This window comes from Ctenocephalides felis, unplaced genomic scaffold (genome assembly GCF_003426905.1).
Source record: "Ctenocephalides felis isolate EL2017-DRISC unplaced genomic scaffold, ASM342690v1 CF-g0.4_SCAFFOLD_03570, whole genome shotgun sequence".
Lineage (NCBI taxonomy): Eukaryota > Metazoa > Arthropoda > Insecta > Siphonaptera > Pulicidae > Ctenocephalides > Ctenocephalides felis.
The window spans coordinates 9,315,311-9,329,757 of record NW_020539724.1 but is presented as its reverse complement, the minus strand read 5'-3'; the positions used below and the strand labels follow the sequence as shown (position 1 = coordinate 9,329,757).

At 28.8% G+C, this 14,447-nt stretch overlaps 1 protein-coding gene across 1 annotated transcript in view; it reads left to right on the top strand.

The window, feature by feature from the left end:
* The first annotated feature begins 3,642 nt into the window (after positions 1 to 3,642).
* The window catches only part of LOC113383311 (rhophilin-2-like), a 185,640-nt gene continuing 174,835 nt past the window's right edge, over positions 3,643 to 14,447 (top strand). The window contains exon 1 of the mRNA XM_026621573.1: positions 3,643 to 4,301. Within this exon, the coding sequence (XP_026477358.1) occupies positions 4,263 to 4,301 (39 nt within the window). The 5' untranslated portion in view covers positions 3,643 to 4,262. The remainder of the gene's footprint in view (positions 4,302 to 14,447) is intronic.

The window sequence follows — 14,447 nt, the reverse complement described above, 5'->3', positions numbered from 1 at the left end:
TTATAACATAATCTCTAAACGCTACATGAATCTCACACTTCGCTTTCGCTTTTTTAAATAAAATTATTACCGACACTAAAATGATAAAGGTTGATTAATAAAAAAATCTATTTATTTAAAGTTCTACAAAATTTTCAATTCCTCGACATATTTTTGCATATGTACATAAAATGTAAATTGATCTTTGTTTCCAAACTTTTAAAAAATATACCTAGTCATGATTTAGTCAAATTTGAATGATAATTAGATGAATGAATCTATTTTTGGGAACTAGACAAAGATCAAAATATATTTAAGTGTAAAAATTCCAGTTTTACTAAATAAAATTCAATGTGCTCACTTGTACATATCATAGTGTAGCATCATATTTCTAATAAATCTAAAATGCTTTGCAAATTTTCACTTTCTCCTCTAAAATTAAATAGTGAGCTCATATCAAATATAATCCTTCTTGCACATATTCTAATATATGTCTAGATCTTTATAGATACTACCAGAAAATATTATCAAATTATGTATAATATTGAAAATATAATGTAAAAGTATTTTTAAACGTTTTGTTATATATTTTTTAATCATAAGAAAGTAGAAATATTAAGATACTATATTGCTCAATTAAAACTTCATTTATTAATTTGTTATAGATACATATTAATATATAATATTTTATTTATCGAACCAAAGATTAATTGAACAACTATAAAATAGATTGCTCAAACTTCTGAACTATTTTTCCATAAGTTGTTGTCTAATGATATTTCTCGCTTGTTAAAAAATAATTATAAGATATGATATAACTAAAATAAAGATATAAATTGTTTAAAACAATAATGCAAATATTATAAGAAAGTAATTGCTTATTTTTAAAGAAAATGTATATTACCGATAGAAGTATTTATCGATTCACAAAAAAGCTGTTATATTTTTATTAGATTGTGTAATTTACGATTTTCTCTGTATAGCAATAATGCAATCGAAATATATTTATCTTTTTCTTCCAACTATTTGTTATAAATAATCATTTTATCTATAAATCAATTTATATTTATCCAAGATAATCGACGAGTGGCAGCAAAAGTGTTGGATTTGTTTGTATATGATATGAGGATTTAGATCCAATCACATAACTATTTGCATTTTACATTTTTATTTGTTTTATCACTTTTACTATATTGTTATTGTTCTCTTATATAAAGGAGTTTAATGTTTTTGTTGGGATGATCGGAGCAATCATAGTTAGCAGTGAAGCACATAGTAACAAATTGTAAAAAAATGAAAATCAATTTCCAATACAATTCTTAATAATATAAAAAACTTTTGAAACTTGTAAATTTTAGCCTGCTTAATTTGGAACAAGACCATCTATAAGCTGCACTTGATATATAGGGTAATAAACTTTTTTAGTTTTTTTTTGTACAGCAAAACTATGAGTTCCATGAGTTATTGTGTAATTCCTTAAATTAGTGATAAGTAATAGCAACCCAGTGGTTGTCCATTACATTAGAATTCAAGAGTTCTATGAGCTGTTGTGATGATAATTCTTAACTATGTGGCTTTGAAAACCGATTGTCTGTGTTAGATTTCCTCCAAGTACCCAGGACCACAGGATACTATATTTAACTCCTATGTTTGTGGTGTGCTTTATCAATTTTTGGACTAGTTTTTATTATGTTAATAAATATTTGTGCTTCAATGATTTATCATTTCTATGTGTTCTACAAACCGCAGTTGTTGGTGAGAAAAAGACGATGCAACTACTGACAACACGTAAGAAAATAAATTATAATATAAGATGGCACTGATTGCCTACGCTTGACTGATCTGCGCATATATTGCAATCGACGATGAAAAAATCTAGGAAAATTATAGACCATCATTTTATTCTTCATTGATTTTTATACTTATAATACCACTCATATTTATGCACTATATTGAAACCATGATCATTGGTGTTATAATGATGCTATAAAATAATACCAGATAATAATTTATTGATGTTGATAAAGATTTATGTCAGGATGCTGACTTGTTAGTTTTCTTTAAAATTATCTTCACTCTACTTCTACCTATATCTGGTCTTTTACCTTTACCTATACTCTACCTGTTCGGGCGTATTTTTGTTTTATTATATTGGCCATGAAAGTGACAACCTTCACGGCAAACACTCCGCTACCTCCTCCACCAAGGGTAGCAACCATTCCGTGTAAAGCTTAAGGCCCTGAAGGTTGTCATCTTCATGGCCAATATAATAAAACGAAAATACGTCTAAACACTACCTCTGCCTCTACCTGGCCTTTACCTTTACTCTACTTCTACCTCTACCTGGTCCTTTTCACCTTATATATGTATATATATATATATATATATACATATATATTTATATTTATAATTATATTTCGGATACAAGATTAAATTTAGTAATTAGAGAAAATAAATGATCTTAATTGAATTAATTTCAGTAAAATACAACGTTAAGCCTAACATTAGTATTATGTAATGCAATTACTTGAAGAAAAAAAGTTATGATATTGAGATAGTTTATTTAAGGTTTGTAAATCTTGAGATTGATCACGTTTTGATGCAAAATTTAAATATATATATATATATATATATATATACGAGTATATATATATATATATATATATATATATATATATATATACATTAGAGCGGGTCGATTTATATGGAACAAAAAAGTCGCTCAAGCACATATGATTTCCGGATACTAGGGATCAAAATAAGATACTTTGCTGAAGAAACTATACCTCTAAAATGAATTCTTATGCCCCGTGCAAAGAACCAAAAATAAGGGTTGAAATTTGAAAATTCTCATTTTGACCCATTTAGAGTGCCCAAATTGCGTCTAAATGTATGACCGACCCCCACAAACTTTGGGAGGCCGATTTACCCATGCTCCTGGTTCAACCCCAGGGACCTTCCCGGAGCCTTTTTTCAACATTTAACCCTTATTTTTGGGTTAAGTGGGACATTAGAATTCATTTTAGAGGTATAGTTTCTTCAGCAAAGTATCTTATTTTGATCCCTAGTATCCGAAAATCATATGCGTCTAAGTGACCTTTAAATCGACCCGCCCTAATTAAAAAAATAATTTAAAAAATGCTCTAAATTTAAATAAAATTGGCAATAAGAATATAATTGGGTTAATACAAAGATGAGTCTAGTCAGATAGCTGTAATAAATCTAGTTGAAAAAATGTAGTGTATGAATATAAATATATTTGCAGATGGCATAGCTGAGGATTAGAATCTCGATTTTGAATTTAAATTATTGCAAAATATTTTTCCATCTACCTGAAGGACTTGTGTGACATTTCAACATTTAGAATCTAAATATCATGTCTATGCGATTGAAAAATGTAATAACATATTAAAAATAACTTACGGGTCTTGAAAGATGTACTTTTTCTATTTATTGCACTTTTAAACAAAACCAAATAACGAGTAAAATGAAGAATAAATTTAACACTTTTAAATGTCAACTAACTTTATTTTTTACAAAAAACACTGTGTCAATATTTTGAATATGACAGTTGGCAACAGGTCAAAATAGCGACCCCTTCATGTCAATCGGTAACAGTCGGTCAAGATCGGTCAAGATGGCTGTCACTTTCAGTGCGTGCATGGACTGAAAATGTTGACATTTATAAATGTTTAGTGTTAAAAATCGTATAAGAATTAATTAAAAAAGCTTTGTTGTGAGTTCTTGTAAATATATGTAATTCGATCAAGATTTGTCATTTCCGAAATATCATTGCTGTAAGTTTTTCCGAGTGAGTCAACCTGTTCGAATTACCTGACAGAGGTAGGGCGACATGCCGAAACAATACAAAGCCATGCGGCTTACGAATCAGTATTGCTCGGGCAGTGATAAGGTACGGACGGTATCGTACGTAAAAAAAATTATAATAACGATAGTAATATATATATTACATCTTAATACTTAAGTTCATTAATATTTCACTAGCATTTAAATATTTTTACCATTATGATCTACAAATTTTACTAGTGATTCTATTTATTTTTTATCCTAACTGTTGTTTTATCTTCGAACTGATAAGGTTTAAAAGTGTATTATTCTGCGCATGAGAATATTCGATTTACACGGTAGAAACTGATTATTGTTAAGTGTTTTATTTTTAAGTGAACATTGAAATATTGTAGTGTCCAAGGAATGCAATTCGTGGATTTTTAATGCTGGTCATTAGGAAATTTATTTGGAAGTGATTATAAAAGTTGTGCAATATGATGGATGATTTATCTTCGTATCCACAATTTATAAGGGTAAGTGAGATAAAGAAAATTTATCAGTTGTATTAAATATACATATATATATATATATATATATATATATATATATATATGCATATAAATTTATAAATATATTTGTATATAAATTTATAAATATATATGTGTATAAATATAAATATATTTTTTCATACATTTTGACGTTTATTTATTTATTAATATATTTTGACGTTTCTATATTTATACGTTTCGCACTTCACGTGTGTCATCATTCGGCAGGTAAAAAACATAAAAACATAAAAATGATTAAAACACATAATCGTTGTCACATAATTACAACATTTTTTTTTAATTTTTAAATAATGAACAATATATAAAAAGATCTTAATGAATTTTACGTATTTTAATATAATAAATGTACTAAAAATTTTTGTTACCATTATTTTTATATTTTATTAAATTTTTCTCCTGCTGAAGATGACACCTGTCAAATGTCAAAACGTATAATCAATTTGACGTAAATAATTTAAAATTTGAAATTTAAACTTTCAAATATATTTGGGAAAAATTTAATGACTGTCGATTATTGAGATTGTTTTAATTATTTTAGGTACCACGATAAGGTACTAACATATATATATATATATATATATATATATATATTTATTTATGTTTATATATAGAACTAAATAATTTTGCTTAGGGGAGGTCTTTAATTAGAGAAAATACACATTTTAGGACCTTGATTTTCCCTTCTAGTATTTGCTAGTTTATTTCTTACTTTACATTCCATTATATAATAAATTACTTGCACTTAGAAGCATTTAATAGATTATTTATAATTATGTTATCTTATTTGTGGCATTTCAATATAAATAATCATCATTTTTATCGATGCAGTTATTTTTATCATTCATTGATTAGTATCCATATAATGTAATACATTACATGAAAAATTCAGTAAAAATTTAATCGTAATTAAATCTTTTGTAAACAATTAGATTCCGATACAAATCTAATGAAGAATTTTATCAATAATTTACCAGAATGTGACTATGCTATTTGTTGCCATGGTTTAACAGAATTTGAGGAATGTTATCAAAATATTTTCAATTTTACAAGGTTATTAATGAATAATTGAATATTTTAAATCTTGTTCAATTGTATTTTGAAATTAGCGCCACAAACCCTCATTCATAGTATTTAAAGTAATATATTTTTTTACTTGGTTAAAATAAACATTAGTTGTTTGTTTGTTTTCTATTTAAATAATTTTATTTTGCTGGTTTGAGAATCACTTTTTTATATTGGTCGATAAAGTTTGCGTGCTCATATTACTCTAATCAATGGCATCATGCTCCTGATAATATTTATGGAAAATTTAAATGCATTTTCAATGAATCTGACTTGCACGGAAAATTCTTTGAATTTTCTAAAATATAATCCGTACTGTATCTTTCTTTAAAATTCCCGAAGGTTCTTCCTACCAGGTGCAGCTGCATTTTATATTTAAAGTTTAAAAAAATGGATACAGGGAGCAATTATCATAACCTTTTAAGACTAACAGCATTTTAATGAAATGTAAATACTTTTCAAAAATTTTATTGCATAGTATTTAATTTTGTAAGTTTATATCTAATTTTCTGAAGACTACACTACGGATTAAATAAACTGTGTGGATAGTGTTTAGTATTTCAAATTCTTTTAATATTATACATATTTTATTTTTCTGAACTATACGTTTCCTTTTATCAAATACTTACCCAATTCATTTTTTATTATTTCACCTTCATAATATTTAATTTTGTAAATTTTTATCTAATTTTCTGAAGACTACACTACGGATTAAATAAACTGTATGGATAGTGTTTAGTATTTCAAATTCTTTCAATATTATACATATTTTATTTTTCTGAACTATAAGCCTTCTTTTATAAAAAAAATTACCTAATTTATTTCTGCAACTACAGAAATCAGAATTTTTTCTGAAGATTCTTTTTATTTATTTGGTAATTGAAAAATCCACTTTTTACTTTTCAAGTACTGCAATTACTGCGCAAAATACTTAAAGTATACGTATATGTACGTGTAGCAGTAATCTTATTAAAAATTTAATTATTGATACTTCAAGGCTAACTTTATCATTAAGTACAATTTTTATAATCAATAAATGATCAAGTACGTATTGAATTGGAAACAATCACTATAAGCAGTTTTTGAAGAAGTCATATTATTTTTAATAAGATCCAATTTTTTTTATTTTTTTCCATGTTTGTTTTTCAAAATTTTCATTTTCATCACCGTTAAGTGTGTCGAAATGAATAATCAAGTGCCTTCATATTGAATTATAAACAATTACCTATGCTGCTATTAATTTGTTACAGTTTCATGAAATTTTTACTAATTCTGCAAAGTCTATACTATCTTTTTTCATATAGATCCCATTTTATCAAATTTTTTTGCTCATTAAACTGATTTTTTTATTCTTGTTTTCTTCTAAATCTGATGTTTACCAATACATTTTGCTTTTCTTCTTCTTCTATTCAAATTCTATTTAAATGTCACCCAACAGTTTAAATTCTCTGGTTATTGCCAAGAATCGATATGAGGATCTCTGGCGTTTTTCAGCCACAACTTTGAAAATAACAAATCACTTTCGTTTTCCACATTTCGTTTCTTGTTTCAAAATTGTTATAAATGAAGTACGTTTTTAAAACACATGATTTTCATTCAATTTCATATTTCCATTCCTTGAGTCTAAAAATGATGATGCCCATTAGAAGCATCTATTATATAGCACTTGCTAATTTTATTGCATAAATTATCCGCCTTGAGCAAAAGTACATATCGAAGTGTCTGTTTCCTTCAAAAACCTGCCATAACCTGTTACAACCTTTTGCTGGTATTCTCTTGATAATGTAAAATCCAGATTTTTATTCCTACCTCAGTCACGATATGTGAATTGCTGCAATGCAATAAATCTTCTCGTCTTAAAGATGAAGGATGCTTAATTTATTTATACCTAGGAAAAAATAATAAAAAACATGGAAATGATTCGCTGGAATGATCACTGGACTCATGTTGTAATATTCAAAAACATAACCTTTGTTTCGATTCCATCTACTGGAAATCGTACATTGATACTCCTTAATTCAAGTATTTTTTCATTCCACTAATTTTTATATTACAATTTCTAGTTTATTAAGATATCTATACAAATCAATCTAAATTCTTGAAGCACTTGACATAGTAATAACTATGTTTGCAACTAATCCAGCAAATTTTTGGTGGTACTTCAAATGTCTAAATAGCATGCCAACCCAGTGACTGGGCGTCCGGGTGTGAGCAGTATTAACATAATCATAAAAAAGCAACCACAAATCACTTCAATATATTTTGCCAGAATCGATATCAGATATTCTTGAGGTGTCATTAAATTAATCAATCACTTTCCTTTATTTATTAGCAGAGATTGTTATGTAATATGAAGTCAAGTACCTATTATATATAATACGTAGTAGATGTGGTCAATAATATTTCTGATCAAATGCTTAAGGAATTTGCTAGTTATGGGTTTATGATAAATAAGTGTAATGTAAATAATATTTTCGTATTATTTATAGTAGTAAATGTCAATAAATGCTTCGAGTATAGGTAATTAGTCATAATTGAATTGGGCAACTACTGGGTCGCCATCCATCCAAAAATCCATCGTCAATTCTATTGCTGACTAAAATGTTACTTACAATTAGAAACTGTAACTTTTCTTCTCGTTGTCTCAAGAGTATTAATTATCATCAGTCTTTCTATTATAATTTATCTATCAAATTACCAAATTGAGGTCTCAATGTGTTCAAATGTTCTTTGTTCCGCAATAAACACGTCGTTACAAAATGACACGTGCTGTTTTTGAATCTTGCATGTCATTAACTAGTTCTACAAAACAAATCTGGTATAATGCTTGCTCGATCTTTGTATTATGAAATTTATTGCGCAAAATTAACTTACAAAAAGAGTAGTAGCATTTGAAATACTCGTTAATATTTGAAGGTCATAGTAGGAGAAAAATTTGGTGAATTGATACTGGGTTGGATCACATTATCCTCCACAAAATTTGGCAAATTGATACTGGGTTGGATCACTTTACCTAGCAAAATAGTTTTCCATTTTTTTTATAATTTGCGATGTATTTTTTTGCAAGGCAATATTTTTCAACTTTGCACTGGCATCATGCTATATTATTATTGTGATTATGATTATATCATAATAATGACATTGCAATCCACTCACTCACCGAGTATTTTCATTCGTGTGATCGAATACTCTGATAATGTGGTGGCTGATGTTAATCTGAGAGATATGATAGACCAGGATTCAACAATGTATGCTTTTGTAAAAAAAAAACAAAGAAAATACTACTAATTGACCATTGGATACTTCTGCAATAAAACGTAGTTATTTTGATGATGGCCTTCCTAGTAAGGCCTTTTTACTAATCAATGAATAATACAAGATTGGTCCAGAACTGTTACAAAAAGATTTTATGAAAAAATTCAATGAAATACTTCAAATTGACAATTGGAACCATAGGGTTTGTTTTCGCAATTGAACGAAGTTAACTTAATGATGGCCTTCCCAGTAAGGCTGTTTTACTAATCAATAAATGGTATAAGATTGATCCAAAATTGTTACAAAAAAATGAGAGAAAAATCATTGAAAATACTTCAAATTGACCATTGGAACCATTGGGTTTTCTGCTGCAATGATTGTAATTCTCTTGGTGATGGCCTTCCTAGAAAGACTTATATTGATTAGTATAAGTCTTTCTAGAATGGTACACGATTGGTACAAATTTTTTTATAACAATTTTAAAGCTAAAAATCAAAAATTAGTTTTGCTCCTTTCTTTCTTTTCTTTGACGGTGAATTGTGTTCATTTCTAAATATTTGTTCAACTTTTTATATACTTGCATGATTTTTGCAATCAGCTTCATTATAAGCCTTTAAAATTCCTTATTTTAGCATTTATAAACCGTTTAATTAAATTCTTTTTTAATTTTATATGAAATATAAATAAGATTTTTGGCTTTGATTTTTTTGATGGAGTTTATGTTTACACGTTTCTGAAGCAAATGTAACCTTGACGACCAAGTGCAACATGTGTAAAATCGATTTCAGCCAGTGCAAGGTTACGTTTCTAGATTTCCAAATAAAAAAATATGTACTTCTCACGTTGCATTGTTTAGAAGGATGTTTTATGATTTTTTGAATTGTTTTTATATTCAAAGTAGGATATAATATGTAACATTCACTGAAGACTTCCAAATTTCTCGATGTACACATTCTGAAAAATATTGGTTTAGAAATGTAATGGCAAAAGTACGTTAATACAAAATGTTAAGAACCGGACAACAATTTGCCTTTAACGTTTGCCAATTTAATTGGTTAATGGACTGTAAATCACAAGTTTCGTTAGAAAATTGACAAGAATTATTAAACCAATATGAACCTACGGCCTACAACAATGGGGTGCGGCTAGTAAATGAAGCATAGCAATTTTACAGAGGTTCCAGAACAAAATTTTAAAACAGATCGTGAACGTCCCAAAATATGTACTAAACTGGCTAATACATCAAGACCTCAGTACTCTAATTGTGGAAGAAAAAAATCGTTAAAATCGTTAAAAATACTAGCCTTTATTTATCAATTATCGTTCATCCCATCGGATCTGCAACTATGAAACTAACATAACCCAGTCGCAATATTGAACATAACAAAGTTATACCTTTATTCGCGCCGAACGCTTTCTCTTCGGGTTTCATTTCGTTCCAATATCTGGAACTAGTTGTCACAATCGCGAACTCAGAAAAGTGAAAAGAATTTATCAACAGATTTACCTCGGTTTCTGCCGCTCGACTTGACTTATTAGTTTTGTTACTTTGATCAACGAGATATATGCCACACGGTTGTAATTGTATTAAAATGAGGTATCATGCTGGGTCTGGAAAGATCAGAGGCGGAGGAAATGATAAAAAATAATTCTGATACATATATATAGCATATTTAGTTATGCCAATATGCAATTTCTGTAGATAAAGCTATTGCTGCTCTCTGTTGATCCTTTGAGATAAGCTTCTGGAATCCAACTTTGGAAGATGCTGATTACCAGGTGATTATACAATATTGTGGATAACAAATTTTACATTGATGTCGTTTAATGTAATATTCTTATTAGGACATTCATCAGAATGTGTTATTTGAACAATGAAACATGCTTGTAAAAGTGTCTGAATTTTAACGAATTTAAAGTTACGCATGTATGTATATTTACAGTTCTAAAATATTCCATGGATCATTATGGAATATGAAAGATAATTTCATGAGAAATGTAGAGTGTAAGCAATTTTTCGCATTTTATTTGAAAAATGGATTAAAAATATTTAGGTTGGTCTGTAATTGGTAAAGTTTACTCATATTTATCTTCCCGTAGGGTAAGACACAGTAAATGCAAGAAAATTTGGCTTACGTTTGTATGTGTATGTGTGCACGTGAGCATGTATGTGCAAGGGCGCGATTTTTGTCCGTCCGCGATTTCTAGACGATAGAGATAGAGGATAGAGATAGAGGATAGAGATAGAGGATAGAGATAGAGGATAGAGATAGAGGATAGAGATAGAGGATAGAGGATAGAGGATAGAGGATGAGACGGAGGATAGAGACGGAGGATAGAGACGGAGGATAGAGACGGTGGATAGAGACGGAGGATAGAGACGGAGGATAGAGACGGAGGATAGAGACGGAGGATAGAGACGGAGGATAGAGATGGAGATAGAGATGGAGATAGAGAATAGAGGATAGAGAATAGAGGATAGAGGATCAAACGATTTGTGTTTATTGCACTTCTGAATTGCAGCAATATTAAGTTTTTTTTTTTCAATATAATTAACTTAATTAATAACAAAACAAATCATACATTTAAGAAATAAGGTTTAGGTAATTTTTCTCTAATAATTTAAAAAAACTGCATTGCAGATGGTTCTATGATTTTTTTTTACAATTTCTTTCGCTTTTACGATCGCGTGGCATGCGGGCGGCATGTCGAAATAAATTCTGCACGATACTGGAATAAAATATTCTTTGCTAATGCTGTTTTCGCATCAAGAAAGTTTACTGCATCGATTTTCCATATGGAAAGCGTATTCAACACCACCTAAAGAATATTAATTTAAATCTCTTCAGTCTTATTTATGGCTAAACCGATTTCAAATAAAAGAAATTCTGATCTAATTTAGAATTCTTGCTGAAGAACAAACATGATGCATCGCGACATGAGATTTCTGATTTCGTACGTGACTGCGATTTCTAAAGATTTCGATGTTTTCCAGAAAAAGCACTTAAATTAAAATGGGTAGAACATAGTTTATTGATGTGCAGGTTAATACAAACTTAATGACCACAGATTTCTTTGACTTTTGATTTTCACCCATTTGAGAATAATTTTGCTGATAGAAAACAATACAAATAGTACTTAGAAGCGATTCCAATTATTCCCAATTTTCTTGCGGTATTTTTTTGGGATTTGATTGAATTTTTGCTATTCCAACAATTGAACGTTACTGCAATCATTTTATTAGGTCATTTTATGTTTTGTTAATTTATTTCTAAACTGCGTAATTACTTGAAACCTTATGTACACACTTATAAAGGCATCAAATTAAATCATTTATGCTTTTAAGTTGAAATTACAGATAAGCTATCTCAAAAGTTTTACTCATCAAAGCATGACGCATTATAAATGAAATATTCGCAATGCAGGTTTTAGCTGAAAAATATTTTTTATCTGTGGTTTTCTTTCAAAAGTTCGATGATCTTTGCTTTGTTGGTTGTAAATGATGGTATTAATTTGGGAGAGTAAATATCTTATTATTTGATACATTCACAAATTCTTAAGTAAATAAGTAAATATGATGTTGTTGACGAAAACTTTGTCATTTTAATAAAAACTTTGACGCAATATTTTCTAGAGAACAGAGTGCTTGAAACTGCTACCTGTAATAACTGATTATTAAAATTATGATCTAATTTTTTTAAACTTAGAACATGAATTATTAGTTGGGAATTTGAGTCATGCTACAGGAAAGTTATTTGCTGTTGTTGACTATGGATTACATCATTTTTTCTTGGAAAATTAATTCAAGCAAAGCAATAATAATAATTGTATATCGTTATCAAGATTTACTACTTGCATATTGCTTTTTAAAGATAATGGAAGCTTTTCAGGTTGCAAAAAAAAGTTTTGTTTTGCAGACAGGCAGATAATGAACCCAAGTATAAAAATTTTATCTGAATTCATTCCTTTATTATACCCGAATTTTATCCTGCTGTTTTCTGTTATAGAAATTCGGAGTCTACTCATCGTGTTCTAATGGAAGTGTTAATTCTCCCACGAACAATATCAAATTATTCATTTTACAATTCGGAATATCAATGAATTCGAATTGCACAACCGTCTCATAAGCATATTATTCTTATAATTAAATATGTGTATATCGGTGTCATGTATTGTTTAAAATGTAGATCGCGTACAGGGCTTTGTGGAATAAAATATAAGTAACGTTTTGCATTTGTAAGCATTCTTCTCACTTTCATACTTTCATTTGTTCTCGCTTCAATAATTTATCTATTTCACGCATGACTGTAGGAAAAGATATATCTCCAGGTAGCATTGAACTACCTTGTTGGAGGAAAATATATAGAATAATCATAAATTAGATAATACATAATCGGTAATAGATTACAAATGTTTAATTTTGTTATTTGTTTAATGTAGACATCAGAATTGTTCATTAGGTTGGTAATATCTGTTCAAAATAGACAATTCATTTTTAAACAACTTCAACTGGACGACCTGACGGTCCTAGAACAGTTCCTTGTGGCACTCCGAATTTCACCATTTCCAATGCTTCATATGTTTTTTTTTTCGCGAATTTATGGAATATTTTGAATAATTTCTCAAAACTATCCCACTTTGCATTTAAACATTTAAATATTCACACATATTTTACTGGAAAACTAATAGAGTTACATAAAAAATTTGTTCTGAAAAAAGAAGTCCAATAATCTTACGAGTGTCTTCATTTAATTTTCTTAAGATTTTCCGATCACTCTTCAATTTTAGGAGTCTGACTCCTAATTATGTTTTCTTGATTTTGGCTCTCAATGTAGCACTACTATTAATGCTACAAACAATTTCTATTAATGAATCAATCAAATATTATGCAATATATTATCAATCTGCCAAAACGCTTCATATATCAAATAAATCTGACACCGGTTGTCTGGAATTCCAATTGTGTCAATCTATTAAATCAGGTATTAGGTTTTAATTAAAACATATGGTGATTGCGCAACTTTCAATGATACATATGTATCATAAATTTACTAATACATAGGCTGGAAATGATCACATTAATAGATAGAGAAAAGGTATCCATTTTCCGGATCAATATCTGCAAATCGTCCAAAGAAAAGTATAAGATACTGCACCAATGCTGTGATATATTGTCTACTAAATTTGGGACATATATTATTATGGCACTTCGATCATTTGTATACGTAATTTTATTACCTCATTTAGTATTTGTGTTGAATCTCTCATATTATTTCCCGGTGTAAAGATCAAACCATGGTCGTAATTAATATCATTCAGCATACGGTTCGCTCACATATAGCCTCAGCTACAATTTTGGTAAATGAAACTTTCGCTTAATTTGCTGACTACTACCTCTATTATTTCGATACCATTAGCCTTTTGCGAATTTCTCTCTACATGCTGTGTAACTCAATTATCGATACATGTTAGATACTGTTATGTAACTTATTGGGGCAAAAAATCTCTAAAGGTGAGAATGAAATTGTAATGCAGATGGGATGGCCAATCTTTACAATAGCTATTTCGAATTGTGTCAATCTATTAAATCAGGTATTAGGTTTTAATTAAAACATATGGTGATTGCGCAACTTTCAATGATACATATGTATCATAAATTTACTAATACATAGGCTGGAAATGATCACATTAATAGATAGAGAAAAGGTATCCATTTTCCGGATCAATATCTGCAAATCGTCCAAAGAAAAGTATAAGATACTGCACCAATGCTGTGATATATTGTCTACTAAA